This window comes from Alosa sapidissima, chromosome 6 (genome assembly GCF_018492685.1).
Source record: "Alosa sapidissima isolate fAloSap1 chromosome 6, fAloSap1.pri, whole genome shotgun sequence".
Classification (NCBI taxonomy): Eukaryota; Metazoa; Chordata; class Actinopteri; order Clupeiformes; family Clupeidae; genus Alosa; species Alosa sapidissima.
In genome coordinates this window covers 24,750,757-24,769,754 of record NC_055962.1, presented here as the reverse complement: position 1 = coordinate 24,769,754, position 18,998 = coordinate 24,750,757, and the positions used below count along the sequence as shown (strand labels likewise).

General features: G+C 40.7%; 2 protein-coding genes across 10 annotated transcripts in view; both read right to left on the bottom strand.

Annotated features, from left to right (window-relative positions):
• Positions 1-9,932, bottom strand: part of LOC121712259 (feline leukemia virus subgroup C receptor-related protein 2-like) — a 40,802-nt gene extending 30,870 nt beyond the window's left edge. For 6 of the 9 annotated variants that reach the window (XR_006032565.1, XM_042096393.1, XM_042096391.1 and 3 more), the window contains exon 1: positions 2,522-3,448. Coding sequence is in view for 7 of the 9 variants with exons in the window: in XM_042096393.1 (XP_041952327.1) it covers positions 2,522-3,145 (624 nt within the window). In the remaining 2 variants the exon portion in view is untranslated. Of the gene's footprint in view, positions 1-2,521; positions 3,450-8,635 lie in introns of those variants that run through there. The other 3 variants (XR_006032564.1, XM_042096389.1, XM_042096390.1) reach the window with 2 other exon arrangements.
• Positions 9,933-10,389: 457 nt separating this feature from the next.
• batf (basic leucine zipper transcription factor, ATF-like) lies at positions 10,390-16,900 on the bottom strand. Its single transcript, XM_042096429.1, has 3 exons — positions 16,544-16,900; positions 14,917-15,021; positions 10,390-11,902 (listed from the first exon to the last, which is right to left on the bottom strand). The coding sequence occupies exons 1-3, from the start codon at positions 16,607-16,609 to the stop codon at positions 11,696-11,698; spliced, it is 378 nt and encodes a 125-aa protein (XP_041952363.1). The 5' UTR covers positions 16,610-16,900; the 3' UTR covers positions 10,390-11,695.
• Positions 16,901-18,998: the final 2,098 nt, after the last annotated feature.

Below are 18,998 nucleotides of genomic sequence, written 5' to 3'. Positions count from 1 at the left end.
CTTACATGTATACTGATAAGCTATGACTCAAGTTAAGATAAACTGATGTGTAACTATTAAGCCTCAGTTCATTACACTGGAGAAGTCTATCGAAACAAAAATGTGTTCCACTACATTACAGTGTAAACTGTGAAATGACCAACTCGGAGTAGAACTTTTTTATTACAATGACATGTTATCACTGTCTGTGAGCCCTGGTGATTGCAAATGAATAGCTGAATAGATACATCAAATGAATCAATACAGGTCAGCTACTCTTAAGTTACTGTTTGCTGTTAATGTCTGACTTTAGCTTTCCCAGGCCTAAATCGTCTACATGTCATAATCTGATTGTGAGAGTAGGCGTATTAACTTCTTTCCCCGAGTCCCCAACAGAGAAGGTTATCGTCATTTATGAACTGGGCGTTCATTGACTCAACACACAGCAAACACACAGGGCCATCGTGGCAGTGGAGGGCGAAACATGCCCTGTGGTCCAGTGACACAAGCATGTAACCTTGCCATGGGATGGGTAGTGCCGTACAAACCCTTCTCAAACTGAGGGCAACAGGTGAGTTTGCACAAGGTGGTAAATTATAAAGAATAACAGTTTATTCTACATAATTTGTTTCAACTATGACTTTTAAGAGGCCACTCATGTACACGTACACACAAGATTCAAACTAGCTGGGTATCGCCAGAGAATGTCTAATAAGGGGAGAACTGCCACTCTCGGAAAACTTCCGGTTTCTGAACTGGTTGCAGTTCTTTCTGTGGTTCCACATGAGGGCGCTCGTCCACGAGTGCAGAATGCATGGAGGTCTATGGAGCTGTACCCCTCAAAATCCACTTTTCTTGGGATATAATTTTTTTTCAAGTAATTTGAGTATTGCATTCGAAAGGGGAGGCAAAGAAAATACACTTGGTTGAGTATTATATTTTTTAAAGTCACTTAATTGTTCTAAAAAATCTCATACTGTATTGATCCTAAAAACTCCTTTGTGCTGTATCCAAGAAGTTTATTAGCAATCTATATAACTTCCTAAGCTTCTTTTTGAACTTTTAAATTCTTGGAGAGATTTCCTGCACAACTGAGTATTAAAGGGTTAAAACAAATCCTGATATTGTTGTTGAAGTCTTATTTTCTAGAACTGTACTTCACATAAATAACTAGACTTATCGTCTTAAAAATGATCAATAGACCTGCTGCTCGATCATGTGTTTCAATGACCAGGGAACTTTTATCAATAGAATATCAATAGAATATGAAAAAACATCACAAGAGAAAAGTCATGCACAAACATCCCCTCATCACGTCACCTGATAGTGTGTATCTCAACTGTACACATTAAGACATAGCTATAGAGATCAGCAAGGCAAAATCATTCTAATCAGCAAGTGTGGAATCTACTTCAGAACAATGGATATATTTTCCCATTTTAATCCTGTTTTTTTATGTTTTTTTAATGAATCAGTACAATGTAGGGGGCTGTTCAATGGACACAAAATAACATTAGGATAATCTACTAGGGACATACTATAGGCTTGATGTCTTTACGGATGCATGAGCAATGAAGACTGAAGATCAGGTTCTATTCCTGTTCATTCATTGCACACGTCAAAACAAGAAGCCTGACCCAGGAAAAGCACTAGTCTCCAAACACAGTGACATCATCCTCTTATCATACCAATGATACCGTCCTCATATCATATTGCTTCGTGTGACTGTTTCCTCATATTTATAAAGGAGAGTACACATCACAGTAAGAGTAAAAAGCTGCTTTTGGTCGAAATGAAAATGACTCAGTCAGAAACGGATTACCTGCTGAACTGTTGTATTTAGGGCACATGGAGTGCTTGAACTCTCCCCTCTGCTCTACTGAACTTTGAGCTTTTAGGCTCAAAATAAACTGGACTGTTCTCAGCAAAAGTGCTTCAGCAAGAAGTCAAACAAGCTAGAATACATATTATCCAGTGTAAACGCAATAAACTCAAAGATACACTGCCCGACTTAGAGTCTTAAAGTGATAGGCTACAGTAGTTCACCCAAAAACCAAACAAATAAATTTTACCTCATGACAGTGAAAGCCTGTATTAGGTTTGCTTGTCTATCTAACACCGGCTGCAGAAAAGGGGTGGTCATCATTCACCTTGCCTCTATAGAAACAGAGCCTCTCTCACAAGCCCATAATACAGACAAGTAAATCCAATTATGTCTACTACAGGCATGAAGTAAAAATAATGTTTTCATAGATGGGTGAACTCTTTCAAAACATGCCGTAGCCAGCAAATTAAAAGAAGAAAATGTAAGGGTTACTAATATGTGCTCAATTCCTTTTGTAAAACACACAATCTAGGACTGTACTATTACTGTATATACGTCTCTTCTTCCATATCCCTTCATCACACAACACAACATCACACACACACACTAACATACCCTATGGCATGCATACTCTCTCACCCTCACATGCAGGCAAAATAGAGCTATACAATGGCCATGACAAAATATACTAAGACCCAGGGTAAACACACAACACACCTGATTACCCAACACTCCAATGGAGCAGGCAGTGGAAACTTCATTCTCTCCAAACCACACCGATGCCAAGCGAGGTGGGATTCCCAGGATGAACACAGTGCCCACTGAGCAAACAAACTGCCCAAAAAACGTCAAGGGAAACAGGTCTGGCGCTGCGCTGCCAACCTTCGCCCAGGCGCCGATGCAGTTGAAGGCCGCCCCAGTAAGGACCACGTCCCGCATGCCGCGTTTGTCGAGCATCCACATGACTGGCACAATGAGTGGGACGTAGGTAAGCAGGTAGATCATGGAGAGCCAGTCCAGGGCCATGTTGTCGATGCTGTAGAAGCGAATGAAGATGTTCCCGACTATGCCGTACTGGAGCCACATGAAGGCATTGCTGGCTGAGTAAGCGCTGAACAGGAAGAGCATTATCCAGCGGTGCCAGTACACGCGCGTCTCTGTCTTGGACACCAGACCCACACGTTCCCCAGCCTCCATGGTCAGCGGTGAGCCCAGTGGGCCGGTGGGCAGCAGCTTGTTGTTGGCCTTGGTGGGAAAGAACTCCCTGCTGTGCTCGAGGACACCCGCTGAGCTCTTGCTCATCTCTGAGCTTCTGCTTACTACTTCATTGCTTTGAGGCATTGAGTGTTAAGAGTGTTATCGGTGGGCCCGGAGTTACGTAGGCTTGCAGCCGATCACAAGTGTTTATACCCTTATAACCAATATGACAACAACAAACAGTTCTCTTTTCTTCCTTAACTTCTTCTATTGCCTTTCGCTTTCGGTTTGGCCACAGATTCGGCTGGTGCTCCTGTCACAGGATGTCAGGGGAGGAGGGGGGGGTGTTCCCTCAGAATGTGTGAGGTGAGAAAAAAAAAGCAGCTGGTCTCACGGGTCGTTCTGGCAGCACTAGTTTTCATGCCTGATCACTTTCAACCGTATGCGTGAATTGTCCAGACGTTCCAGTATATATCACCTCACACCAAGTCATGTGACACAAAATCTTCTTGGAACTCGCACCTCCCTCACTCGCCAATACCAAGACCCCTCCCACCAACTGTACCATATGTCTTGACTTGCAATGTTGCAATACAATCTTGACAATCAAACATGAGCTGTGAGACAGGGCCTCACTGACCTTTCTCCTACTGTGACACAGGGCTGGACAGGACATCACTGAACTTTCTCCTACTGCTTCCATCTATTCCTAGCTGATCTATCAGGGTGCACGGGTGCACTTTTTTACTCTGCTGATGATGTTTTCTTAAGGACCATCCCAAGAGATTCTGACAACACCTGCTGGTTGTTGGTGTGAAAATCAGAGTCAATTCAAAAGCCCATGTTAATGAGAGTAAATGCTACGATGATCGCACAGATGCAGGCATTAAATCCAAGCATATATTTTATATAGAGCAGTAGCACAGGCGATATATTGACAGTTATGTTAAAGAAACGTCAACATAACATGAGACACAAGATCAGGAGATGACTATTTACTGTAGACCAACGCAATACAGCCGCTTTTGTACAGCACAGACTTGACCAAAAAGAACAAGAACACTGAGCATACTGTCTGAACAGATTCAGACATATTGACGTATGCCTATGAGCTAGACATCATTTACCAAACCTCCACATAGCATGACAAGGACAAGAGCTTAATCATGGAATAAAATGCAAGCAGTCGATAGCATTGATATTCGTTCACATAGTGATCTTCCAACTTTTCTAAGACAGTTCGTCGGATCTGTTTCACCTCAGTTTTAATCTAACAATACTAGAGAGCCATGACTCAATGCTTGCCTTGTAGAAAATTACAATGCATTTTGGTCATGGACAACTGTTTATCCTAAAGTTTCCCCCTCTGTATTTATAACCCCTTCCCTATTGTTGGGCCAAGGCTAAGCTCTCTCAGATTTATTCTCAGGCATGATTTATTATCACTTGGTGCTGGATTGTGCCTGTCAGGCTTCCTCAAGGCAACTGTCTCCGGGTTTCTGAGTAGGTAAGGTAACGGAGTCCGGTATAGATGATTACAAAAGAGGACGATGCAAACAGGCCATCAGCCTGATAATGGGGATCATGCAAATGTTTTCTCATTATGACCGCCGCGCAGCAAAGCGGCGGTCATATAGGTTAAGTCAGATTTTTTTTCTTTTTTCTTTTTCGCATGCCCAAATTTCCGTCAATGATTCCCGGGACACTGAAAGACCGGGGTACACGAAACTTGGTGGGCATGTAACCCCACATGGATAGCATGGAACCATCGTTTTTCGTTTTGATCTGTAGCCCCCCCCGCTGGACTGGACCCCCCGAAAGGAGGGTAGGGCAGACACAGTTTTCTGTGAATATCTCGATTTTTTGTATGTTGATCACAAGGGGCCATGTCAACCCATTCCATAACCACTCATTTCATGTATAGCGCCACCTAGTTAAACACTAAAAAAGTAAAAATGAGGTGTTGTAATTGAAGGTATCTGTGACCTAACATAGGTCAGTGTAGGATCATTATGACACCCTCTGTATGCACACCAAGTTTTGTGGAATTCCGTTCATGGGGGGGCCACACAATAAATTAATTTATGTTACTACTATGTGGGGTTGTATACACCAACTGGCCTGTAGGTGGCCGGAGACAGTTTTCTGTGAATATCTCGAGAACCGTAGGGCCTAGGAGGTCCACCTTTTTTATGCATGTTGGTCTTAAGGGGGCATGTCAACCCATCCCATTATCACTTATTTCATGTATAGCGCCACCTAGTTAAAAATTAAAAAGCAAAAAATTAGGTGTTTTCATCACAATATCTCTGGCTGACAAGGTCAAAACTGCACAAAATTAAAAGTGTAGGATCATTATGACACCCTCCGAATGCATGCCAAGTTTTGTGTGCTTTCGTTCATGGGGGCAGGGCTCTACACTAACATTCTTTTCCAGGAGCACTTGTGCGCCGAAGTTAAAAAATTAGGAGCACAGACAAAAATCTGGGGGCACAGTCAGTTCTGTACTTAACTTACACATAATGTAACTTCAACATCAGTGCCTACTTTATTTTCAGTCCGTCCTATTTTTCTACATTTTGTTAATGTAAAATAATATAATGCATTGCCATATTTGCATATAGCCTGTATGAAGTACGCTATCCTGCCAAATGTAGGTCCTTAGGCCAATTTATTTATTTGTGAATCCACCTATAGCTAATCCAAATATGCCCATGGTGACCTATCTGACTGCATACTGCACAATACTAGCCTACTACTAAAACCGTGAATTTTCTGTTCAACAAAACCCAACATAGTCTAATCAATGATATTTATTTGAAATATCTGCACTGATGGAGGCAGTAGGCAGATGGTAGGCCTATGCTTACTTTCGTTTTGCACTTCAGCTTGTATTCGGTGTAAAACAAACAAGCATGCATGGAAGCCTGGAGTTGTCTGTAGCGTTCTACTTTTGAATAAAACGGGAGTATTACGGGAGGCTACTTTTGTGCCTGTTCGCTACAGCTATATTTTGCATATTGCAGCCAATGTCAACTGGGCTAAAAGGCATGTTACCTTTTCCTTCTCTCACTGCATTCTTAGAATCTCATCCTGTTCCTCATATATCCGATGAATTCGGTGGATTGAAGAAATTAGTTCTACTTTGCATCTTGGCTGGCTAGTCTAACTTTCCGCTTTTTCAACGCACCCTTAAATTTGATAGAAGCAACTAGCGAGTTTTATGCTATATTGGCGACGTGATTTTATGGTTCGCACCAGTAATGTTTCGCGATGTTGAGTACTCGACAATGTAGACCAACATTGACTTGGCTAGAAGTCATTCGCACCAGTGCGCCTAAATATTTTTTTGCACTCGCACGCAATTATTTTTACTCGCATGTGCGAGTGAAATGGGCGCACTGTAGAGCCCTGCATGGGGGGCCTTACAATAAAATAATTTATGTGTACATTTAGTGACGTACACCAACAAGGATTCCCGGGACACTGAAAGACCGGGGTACACAAAACTTGGTGGGCCCCCACATGGATAGCATGGAACCGTCATTTTTCGTTTTGATCTGTAGCCCCCCCGCTGGACAAACAATCAAGAATTTCTCAGAATTATGAACAGGCAAGATGGAGGTGGGGTTGTATAAAATGAATTTTACATGTGGAATCTATGAACTAATCATGTTTTGGTACTTGTTGTCTAGCAGATACCAGTGAGAATTGAGTGTGGATAATGCAATTTAGTGAGACAGTTAGAATCATATAGGCCTTTCAGCGTGATTTCTTTTTGTGGAAAAAATGTGCTGGACTGGGCGGCGGTCATATTTTGTACCGCTCTGCGGTACATCTAGTTTATCCAGAAACAGTATCTTAGCTGTTGAGGGGCACTAGGCCTTTAGGCCACTTTATTTACACTGATCCTGATCTAGTACACTGACTCACCTGATCTAGTAGGCTATTACCGTTACACAATGGATAACTGAGGGGGATTTTAAAGTAAATGTTGCAATAACTGTAATTTAGTAAGTTTCATTTTTACATCCTATGGTCCGGTCCGGTCCACATATGTGACTCATTACTGACCTTGTTGCTTGTAGTTTAACAGTTACATTTCACAGATTTAGTTAGACAAGTTAATGATATAACGGGGCAAGGATTGTATCCCTGTTTTTGAGCGGAACACCACAAAAGTCGGTCCACCGTTTGTGCAAAATAGTAAGCACCGATGGCCACCCAGGTTTTTCCATTGGGAGCCAAACATCAAACTCAGCAGCTTGGCACTAGAGTGTTCTCTCAAGAAACTGGCAACAATGCACCTGATCACTGCCCCTGTCCACAGAAAGTTTCGGTCAGCAGGCGTCTCCTGTCACAAGTTAAAGCTACTCAGCAAAAAGGATTTTCACTTACTTCTAAGGTAGGTAGGCCTTAACAAGTCTGCATTTTCCATATTACATTCATAGCAATAAGGATTATAGGATGACTGAAGGGACTGATGGGTCATTCTGTGTCAAATCAGAAAGTAAATCAGTAAAACCTTTCTCATCATGGGTCCCCTAAACCAAGGCCTGTGAAAAAGTTCTGTTCAAATCCAATGTTTTTTTTTTCAGCACTTGATATTTAGTTTTACAGCCTGACAAAAAGCATTATCTGGGAAGCAATGTTTGGGCATTCATATTTTGAAAAGTATTATTCATAGCCAGCCCAAACTTTGTAGGACAGAAGACTTTTCTCGGTATGACTGAAACATTACATGTTTGTATGGCATGCTTATTGATTTTCTATAAGGCCCTAGATAAGAAAGAATAACACTGAACCAAACCATTTTGGTATATAAACAATTATTTCTTTCTTTAGATACACTAATGTTGGGCCATTATCTGAGTTCTCCAAAATACAATGAGCAAGAAGATAGTAAGGAATAGGGTCTTGTATAAAATCAGTGGGCATGCAGTACAAACTTGTAATGGCCCAGTCATGCTGAGAACATGTTTGCCTTCCATCCTATGAAATTTGCGCAGCCTAAGATTTTACTCTTAAATATATTAATGTCCAAACATGGCATATCAGGCAGTTTTGACAGTGTAAAAAAAAAAAAAAAAAAAAAAAAAAAAAAATCAAGGCCGAATTTTTTTCTACATTGGGAAACTTTGAGCAATATCTGAGACTGCTGCAATAACTTTCCAAGATTCGGTCTAATTAGACACGGAATGACTCTGATGTTAATGTGTAATCTGAGTAAATATGCACATTTTCACAATGACAGTGTAGATTATGCATTCATACAAACCTCATTTAAACCTCTACTATTAAGGGATAGGCTGACACTTTATATTTCACAGGGCAAACACTTGAATCAACTGTGATGGCAAGGAATTGCACTGTTTTTATGAATACAGAGTGTTGTGTAAATAGCAACATTATAAGTACATCACAGTTTGTACTGGATATCAGAAACATGTGCATAATTCATACTTTCATCAAATTAGTCATATGAGCATTGCATGTTCTAATCGACGCTATGATAAATGTATGCGTAATTACGCAGTAGTGATGTGGCACCTGGTGATGTGTAGGCCTACCCAGGTTACTGACCATGTGGTCAACATAAGAATGGCATCATGCATTATGGACGTATTGACCTACCTGGTTTCCGAACACTCCAATTGAGCACGCCGTTGAAACCTCCTCTGAGCTGAACCACACCGATGCTATTCGCGAAGGCATTCCTAAAATGAACACTTGAGCAAATGATGAGCAGAACTGACCCAAAAAGGTCACCGCGAACAGGTCTGGTCGTGCGCTAGCCACCTTTATCCATGTCCCGACGCAGTTCATAGCCGTGGCTATCAGCGCAATAACCCTCAGTCCCTTTTTGTCGAGTAGCCAGGTAACCGGGAATATAAAGGGTATGTAAGTCAGCATGAATATCATAGACATCCAGTCTATGGTGAATGTATCGACTCCATAGAACTTCATGAAGATATTGTTGATAATTCCGTACTGAATCCATTGGTACGAGTTGCAGAGAGAATAAGAGCTAAATAAAAGCACTATAAGCCAACGTTTCTTGTACAAACGTGTGACTGGCTGCCTCTTGTCAGCGCTTACATTAATGTCATTTAAAGGCAGTGGCCCACCTATGAAATGAATCTGCGGGTCTTTCTCCGAATCTTTAGCTACTTCAAAATATTGTTTGTCACTGATGTCGCCAGCAGACAATTCTTTGCCTCCGCTCATGTTGTCAGAGTGAATTTACAGTGAATGTGGGATAGGCTACCTTAAACTCCTGTAGAACAAGAGACCTTGTATTCACAAGCTAACTCAGCTGTCAAAAGAAGCAGACCACAATATGGCAGTCAGTCACGTCAAATGTAAACGTAAACGTTATTTAGGTAGGCAATATCTAGTTCCAGTAGTAGTGTATTACATTTACCGGAGGTTCACTGTAAAGGCTTCACGTTAATTGTTGGAGGTTAGTGCAATTCATTAGCGAGCTATGTAGTCTAGCTAGCTAAGTTAACCTTCTCTTCCAGTCACCTCGGAGAATGTCGAGACAGTGACAGAAATCTACCAGATGTAAAAACCCATATCCTACCTTATTGTACCTTAAGTGGACATTGGACCTGAGTTTGTATATGCCTTAGTGTCCCCGGGTAAGTTGACGAAGACAGCCTACTTAAACACCACACTGTCGGCACATGAGCCAGCAAAAGCAGAAGTTGGTTAGCCAATGGCTAATAGCTAGCTCGACAAGTGGACTTGTAAATGAAAAACTTCTAACCCTTATCATATGGCGCATGCTATCGCATTTTGGTTTAGGAAGTCAACGATCAAATCGAGCGTTATTGAAATAATTGCGTTTCTACCTCTGACCATGAACCACGGCAAATTTCAAGTGCGGAGCAGGCAAAAGCCTACTTTGTTCGAAATGACAAGTAACCAATGTGTTGGTGGTACCACCTCATGTGATCAGTGCATTTCACCCAATGAAATGTCACCAGTGTAGTTAGGCCCTGTCTCCTCTCTGAATTACACTTAGGCTACAATCAAGTCCCTATAGCCAAATGTCTACTTGATAAGTTTAAGATATCTATTTAGCTAGCCTTTTGTAAAGTTCTGTCATCTCACAAGCGTACATATTTTTTTATATCCTATTCAGATATATATTCCGATATTTCTTATATTAATTGTCTATTATATGTATGGCTTTGCTGTTTATTAATATGCCTAAATACTTAATATATTGGTAGTATTTAGGGTATAATTTATATCTGCTCATCTGTTTGCATTTCCTGTTTCTACTGAATGAAGATAAAAAAAATCAGTAAGTAAGGCAGTAGGATAATGCAATAGGCCTAAGTAAGGTGATATGTGCAATATTGCAACCAACACAAGGATATTTTCACAATATCTTTACTGTCAATGCCATATATCAAAGAAACCAGCAAACCCAGGCAAACGGCAGCAGTTCTTAACAGGCTCTTCACTTGCTGGGACGTCATCATTTAGAACCATGATACTGGAGCGCCCTCTACAGGCCAACGTTTCCTAATGAGGGATTTACCAGAGTCCGTATGTGGCATTACAATTGCAAAATCATAATCGGATTCAGTCACTAAAGCCCCTTTTCCCTCCAACGTCTACATAATCAGAGTGTTGCTAAGGATAGCTCTGCATACAATCAAAGAAGCAAAAAGTACACCACAAAATAAACCTTTTCCAAAGATAGCCTACATTTATAAACAACAGCACAAACATTTTCAAAATAATATAGGCTTAAGTTATTTAGATGGAATAGTAAGAGCAACGGTTGTGAAAGGAACAGGATGCATCTATGCAAATTTACATTAAAACTTTAAAAGGGTTGAAAAGTTGAAACAGAAATTAACATTTTAAATAATAATTTGCTAATTTAACAATACAGCCTACTTTATTGCAAGGGCTCATCATTGAAGACGGACAGTCCACCATTCTGATGCAGAGTGGATCCAATCAAATGACGTCCTTCTGTCCTTCTGAGGCAATGTGCTGATTGGCTGGAATTGTCTATGTGGTCCGGTTTTGAGACACAATTGTTTGTCCCTCATTCACAGGGACAGGATCGTGAAGGAACGCCATTATTTCTCTTAGCGTGCACACAGAACAGACAGCTGAATTTGGAAATGTGGATTAGAATAGCGGACTAAAAATCTCAGCAAAAAGGAGATACACCAGATATCTTTTCAAAGACTAAAAAAGGAACATTACATTCAGTACTGAAGGGCCAAGTTATTTCACAAATGGTACCCAAAGTAGGCTATATGCGCAGAGACAAGTGACATTATTTGCGTTATTGTATTTTGTCATTAATCATAATTGCACTAGAGGTGTAAAAGTTGTCCAATATACAAAGTTATATTCATACATAAAATACTTTTTTACATTCATTTCTATTAAGAGAACCTCTTTGTTTCTCTGTGTTGTAAAAACTTGTAAACCATGGTTTGCTTTCTCAATTGCAGAAGTAGGCTAGGCTACTAGTTACACTCATCAGCTGTCACGTTGTGGAAACCAGTAATTTGAGACGGACACTGATCCAAAACAATGTCTTAGGTGGCTCTGTGAAAGCCTCTTTGCATCCAAGTGAAAGTTCAATCTCGCCAACCTAACCTTTTTCTCAAAAAGGTGATACTTCATTCATGACTTGTTTGCACCACCCCATGGTCAGAGTGGGTAGTGCTGCACTGCAATGTGCTGGTGGTAACCTCCGTGGTGAGCACTATAGAGCAGATCTGAGGATGAAGGCGAGCTGAGGCCAGTGCACACGGGTTCATGGTTGTTCAGGACTGAAGTCAGATACTTTGCTTCCTCCCGAAGCCTCTTCACTTCTTTTCTTAAGGCAGCGTTCTCCTTTTCCAGGTTCTCACTCTCCTGGTGTACACACAAGCATGCAGACGGAAAAAAGGGTTAGCGATTTCTGACACTCTCTAAATACAGACCCTTGATTGAACAGGCAAAGCCTGAAAAATTAATTATGATACATTTACTGAAAAATCTGAATATGTAGTTGACCATATGTAAAAATGCCGTTGAACCGTACAAGTAGGCTATTTTGTACCACCCCAAGTTTGTAAACACAAATCTTGTAATTAGAGCAAAGGTATAATATATTAATCCTTATTGTATTGTTGTTATATCAGTGTACCTTTTGCAAGTGAAATGCCTGCTGCAGTAAAATATTCCTGTAATGTTATCACTGTTGTCCTATATGTGCCCGAAAGGTAGCAATAAATAGGTTAAGTAGTCATAACCTTTCCAATCCAGTAGCAAACCTGGTCCATCTGCCCTGGTTTGTGTGAAGTGTGGTGGTTCAAATGTGTCATGGGAAAGATAATCTGCCTTCACATTTGCTTTGCTACAAAGGTGTAGATATTGGGTTAGCAAATGGTAAAAAGGGAGGGGGGGGGGGGGGGGGGGGACAAAATGAACAAGTCCCCAAATAATGATCCTATGTACCTTATAGCATAATTGAAGAATGATTTTCTTTCAGCTAGTTACTATTCTATGTGAAAGGAATGATTAGTTAAGATTGATTGGAATGACTTCAATTTTACCACTTTAGCACCAGTTTTACCACAGAAACTCCTCATCTCATCTTACTATCTGCACTAGCCTGTACATCATCATATTCATAAGTTTCATGTACTGTAATCTGAAACTATCAGTTCATTAGAAATTCATTAGTGGCATTTAAGGGAGCCTTGCTGTGTTCTCAAAGGTGTTGGAAAAACAATGCTGTGTGGGGGGAACTTCTGCAAAAGGCCTGCGTGTGTTTGTGCGATAGGAGCCTGGGGAAATGGTACGTGCAGGCCCTAATCTTACTGTCACAGATAGACCTGGGTAAGCCCCGACATTCGCGTCACAAAGCCAAATACGGCCCACGACTGCAGCTCAGCTTTTACGAGAAATGACGAACTACATGCACCTCCCGTCCCGCGCCCACGGCCCACAGTCTACAGTGAGGCCTCGTTTACGCTGAAGAGAGAATGAGACAGAAAACCAATTCTCTTGAAAAAGTACAACTCAGGAAACATGTCACAGAGAGGGAAATTTCAGCTTCCTGTTTATCAAGTGTGGCTATGACACGGTGACACACACACACACACACAAATTACACTGAGCACACCAGCTTCTGAAGCTGTAATTAAAGTCTGCTATCTATCAGTATCAAAAAGAGAGAACTACAGAATGGTTGCACAAGTGTTTGTAGACATGCAACACTTCTCAGTGAATCTGAAGATGCAGAAGTTAAAATCTTTTAAATCTTGTAAATATGTCAGCCTTGACAGATGGTTTTCCACAATACATTTGAACTGATTTTGATAATGATCAACACTAGCTATATTTAATAGTTCTTGTCACAAAATGTCCTTCTTGAGTATCTGTTGACTGTAATAAAGTTATTAAGAGGACTCCAAAAAAATACTCCAAAAGATACCATCAAAACCTAGTGACACCTGATGACATTGAATGACCTGGCCAAGCAGGATGATGCAGGATGACAACTGCTAAAATAGATGAGAAATGGACCGACATTTCCGAGAAAGTGACATTTCAAGAATTGCATAAGCAAAAGTGTGTATAGCCTAAGCCTTTGTCTGGTTAACATAAATAATGTAAAACTTCAAAGTATACGTATAAAAAACACATAAATATAAAGATATATATTAAGTGTGACAATCCAACTTGCTGTGGAGAATTTAAATGAGAACATATATAACACTTATGTCACTGAAGGTATCATTTCATTTCCACTTTCATTTGAATGGGGAAGCACATGTATTTATGATGCAATCTTTACTGCTGAATGTGAAGCTATAGCTTTCTCCAAAACATGGTACCTTCTAAAGATAATTATGTTAACAATATAACCCCCCCGTGTCAGCAACCATAAAGTTAACCAAAGCATGCCTTCGGTGTCAACGGATATGATCTCTCCTTCCCCTTCGAAGAGTGAAAGGTAAAAAACACCCCTTTCACACTGCAGTCAATGAATGTAGAGAGGTTAAAATGAAACTGACTGCTTTCGTCTTCAACAAGCTACCTATCACGTGTTGGCCTTCGTGAATCAACGAGAACAGGAGAGGAGAGAGCTCTGAGCAAAACCAGTGCCAAACATTTTGCAGAAAGTCTGTTGAATCAGTCATCCACTGTGCAGAATTCTGTTTTTTTTTTTTTCATTTGGAGGTGACCGGCAAAGCACCCACACATGATAATTAATGCCAAATTGAGAGGCAGAGATGGCACGGACCACATCCTGGGTGTGAAATGCAACAGAAGCCATGACACATCGCCACATGGTCAAGTCTTCACCATGTAAATATAATAGACTTGTATCCAGGCAGTTATCACTTGCCGTGTCTGCACAGATGCCAGGTGACTAACTGATTCTCCCCTTACATACCACTCCCTGCAAACTGTACTGCAACTGAACGATCGTTTTGTATTCTTGAATGTCTGCATTGAAGCTCTAAATATTTTTGAACATTTTCAAATCTTTTCAACAATACTATTCACAATGCCAGCTACATTAGCTTCACATTTTGTAAATGTAAAGGATACTTTTCTCTTACACTCTACATTTATGATATATTGATTTAATTCACCCATGTTCAGCTTTCACCCTGGCCAATATCCCACACTATCCATCCCATATTACGGTGTAGTCAGTGTTTAGATTGTTTTCCAACGCACACTTTATTAACTGTAATCCCTGAATCATGCCTGTGATAATATCACCATGTGTCACATTTGACCTTTCAACCAAAAATTAGACCATTGAATATGGCATGGCATCCAGAAGGGCAGTGGAACTTTTTTTGGTTATCCCGCACAACGCTTCCAGAGAAACCATGCTTGGGGGGACGAGGGGATGAGTCGCTTACCAAATGCAAACTGTCTGCCTTTTGGGTCTGTCGTAGCCTGCTCTTCTGAGCGGCGATGCGATTTTTCTCCCTCCTCATCACCTTTCTCATGTCGTCCTGGGAGCCCTGTGAAGTCGGACACGGACACACATGTCACACATGCACACCATTACAGATTCATGTCACACATACAATGACACAAGAACACACACACATACACATTCTCCACACTCTACTGGACGCTTCATAGCTCTCCCTGGCCAATGGTTGCTGGACAAGAAGAATTATAGGATTTTAAGAACATTACTTCAAGCAATGTCATATGAGGATGGTGTAGCCAGTTCTTGCCTAGATTTCCTAGATTAAGAAACAACATCAACGATGCAGACATTCTTTGATGCAAACTATATTGCTGTTAAGACTTGATTGTGAAAGATGAACAACATTAGAAACAGCCTGAGGTTTTTCTCGTAAACTGTATAGATGATGGACCTGCATCCACAAAACATGGGTCAGATGAAATTCCCTCTGTATTCTCAGTATGATAGATAACAAAAGCACAGAGGAGGAAGAGGCTGCTGGGCTGTGCTTTTGTCTCATGCCAATGATGAACTGCCCAGGTATTCAGCTTCAGTTCTCATTGAGTTTTGTGTCATTAAGGTAGACAAACCAACAGCATAGCTTACTGTGCCTTACAGATTTGCATTAGTTGCTGGGCCTCACAGACAGACTCCACACATATTTTAGAAATGTATTAATTTAATTTCCCAGCACTTTGAGGATCGTATTACTAATTACCTCCTGTGCATATGCCATAAAGATAGTACATAGACCTCTCTATGCACTACAAGTAAGTTGGTTCAAGTTGAAGCTAAGGGTTTAGTTATTCTGAAACCACATACAATGGTGTTTCAATGACCTGAAACAGGGTGTATCACATTGAATCAGTCACCATGCAACAGCTCACAGATAAACTCTGTTGTTGGTCTACCAATAAACTCCTTCATGTCGCCTGAAGTGACTGAGGGAGGCAACACACTGTTTCAAACATTTGAGGGGAGAGTTTGTTTCCCAGTTTAGACCATAACTGAATCAAGAAGTGCAACCGAGGTTAGTTTCTGTATTGAAATGTCAATTATCACAAAGTTCTCATAGATAAGGTGCTAAGTTTGGTAAATGCATGATAAAACATGAATTCAGGGTGAAGATAGGGACTCCAATCAATGCACTCCATGCTTTATTGAATGGGACTTATAAGAAGTGCCTTTGGGAGCTAAATAAACTCTGGTAGGGCTAAAACCTCAACCTGCTATCATTCAACATGTCATCTTGACCACATTAAGTTCAATGGAAAACTGTGGCTACTACTCAGAAGAAGAAAAAATATCATTACTTGTAAAGCTGGAACACAAAATAATGTTAAATATACTGGGCAGCTAACTGCACATGTCTTTCCTCTCTGCATTTCACTATGGTGACTAATAAGAAAAACATATTGTCACCATTCATTCTTTTGACAAATATGAGATATGTGTCTCTCTGGGTACTTCAGCATGTTTTAAATCGATAAAAACACTGAACCCGAATAGTGCACAGAATGTTATTAAAGCTACCAACTTGGAACAGAGCAAAGAGACCAGCCGCTTACCCGTGTGCTGCCCGGTGAAGGGGACCTGGTGTAGCTGGTGTCGTTACTGTCAGAGCCCTGTGCCATGCCAGCCTCGTTGCTGAGAAAAAAACCCCGGCTTTCCTCTTTTGACTTCTGCTTTCTGTGTGCGTAGTGGCTCTCTGTTTGTGTGCTGTGTGTGTGTGTTCCAAATATGTACACTGGAGGTGATGAAGTGAGCGTTGCGCTGATCACTGTTTTGTAAATGAGCAATGCCTGTTTTCCTTTCTTTTTCTTCTCTCTCTCTCTCTCCCTCTCTCTCCTCTCTCTCTCTCTTTCACACACACACACTTGTTGTCTTTGCCACAGACTTTCTCTTGAGCGCTCTACTATTTGTGAGAGTCGGTCCTGCCCAATTAGCTGTGTCTGATGTGGTTTCTGATAAACACAGTGTAAGTGACACCAGACTGGAAGTCACATGGTCAGTGGAAACTTTGCATGAGAACTCATGGTGAGGGGCTGAATAATACATTTTTGTATGATCTGGAGTGCAAAGTTGTGCAGGTTTATGATTGAGTATGACTTCTCCTTTTAATGGCCCTTTCAATGCTGAACCCAGTCATTAACATGGCAACATCAGAAAAACACCTGACTTTTTAAAAATCAAAGTTCAGTTCAGACTCCTCCAGCAATCAGGGGGTAAAGCTTAATTATATACATTAAGACAGTAGCTTGGTACCTGATAAAATGTTTGTTTTCTTGGATGAACCCACTTTGGCTTAGAAAAGGTTCAACAGCCTTTATCATAAATGGACTATTAAATCTTTCAAATAGACGCAAAATGAAGATTATAGACCCATAATGAAGGGATCAACTCTCTTCTGTATACTACAATAAAGAGTATTTGATAAACCATGGCTGCTCATTGCAGCTCTCTGTCTCTGTCTCTCTTCATGGTTCACTGAGCAATATGGTGCTTCCCCTTGCTGTGAGACCAGCTTTGGCAGCAGCTGCATTCAAATGGTCCTATGAATTCATTCAAAAATTCCACCAAATTTCACCCTGCAAATTACCATTTAAAAAAATTAGCACAACCCCCAATCCCCCTTCCCCCAACCACACACACACACACAAGAGGTTGTCGTAAAGGTGAACAAGCCCACACTTACGCTCAAGTGCTTATTTCCCACATTAATATTTTTTGGGTGGAAATTTCAAAAATATACTGTATCTGGAACCTATCAACCAATCAAGCATGAAGTAAGATGATACCACACTGAAGACATTATGCATCAGAGTGAGTGAAATCAGACCATAGCATGTGGACAATGCCCACAGCATTTTTTGTGTGTGTGTGTGTGTTTCATATCTCCTCTGAACCTCATTAAAATAGTATTGCGGTACAGAATGGATATATGGACTTGATAGAGAGCATTAAGGGTTTGTGAGTGGTTATTTGGGGTTTTACCATAGGCAGAAAAGCGGCTTGGCAGTGGTTCTCAGTTCCCTGCTATTCTACCGAAACTTTGGACAGCTGAACAGAGCAAACAGAACTGTGATATGCTCTGTTCCTGCTTTAGGTCTGTCTGCCTCGACACTTTTCCAAAGGCAGGTCCATCTACATTATACTGGCTTATTAACTATCGGGTACCAGATCGTTTATACATAGAGAGTTACAGAAACCTTTTCTTTTTAAATAACTCATCCTCAGCATACTCAGTCATAATGTGATGTAATATCGTACTAATGAATACTATAGTATGGGACTGTTACCTCAAGGAAAGAAAAATATATGTTGGGCATCATAACATAACATGTATAATGTGTACATATACCAAAAGCCCAATTAATTTGTCTGTTTTCTGTATATGTGGCACAAGTTATATAAAACTTCAATAATTCAATAGGCTACTAAACTGACATATTGTTAAAGTTTTATTGACAGAGAATTAGACCAAAATTACCCTTTTCAACTTGGCTGGTGAAGCTAAGATTTGTGTCAAATTTTTTAGTATTTAGGGGGTTTAGTATTCTGTGCCATGACTTTAAGCCTCTATTAACAACTATATTTGATAGTCATCACAAATATCTAATATGGCTTTGGGCCTGATCTGCGTTACATTCCGATAAAGGTCTCTCTATTTGAGATTTTCTCTCCTTTTAAATATTTCCCTCGGCGTGGGTTGGCATCAGTGCAAAATCCTCTCGTGAGTCTTAGGACAAAATAGGGTAAATAACAGATTACACCAGGCAGAACAGTCCTCCCACGTGTGAAATATGTTCTGCCAACGTTGGAATTCAAACGCCTGAGTTGTCGCTGATGGAGGGCACCCTTTTCTTTTTTCTTCTTGTGTCTCTCTTTAGTTCCATCACAGTTCCATCCCATTTCTGTATCAATAACATAAATAATAAAAGTGATTAGCACCCCCCCCCCCCCCAGATTAACATATAACAAAAACTAGAGTCTGCAGCTTCTTGGACATGACAGACAGCAGAA

Coding starts and splice junctions, on each gene's coding strand:
- batf (XM_042096429.1), bottom strand. CDS start 16,609: ATGGCACAGGGCTCTGACAGTAACGACACCAGCTACACCAGGTCCCCT. Junction 15,022..16,543: donor CTTCACCGGGCAGCACACGG/GTAAGCGGCTGG, acceptor CCGACTTCACAG/GGCTCCCAGGACGACATGAG. Junction 11,903..14,916: donor AGGCAGACAGTTTGCATTTG/GTAAGCGACTCA, acceptor TGTGTACACCAG/GAGAGTGAGAACCTGGAAAA.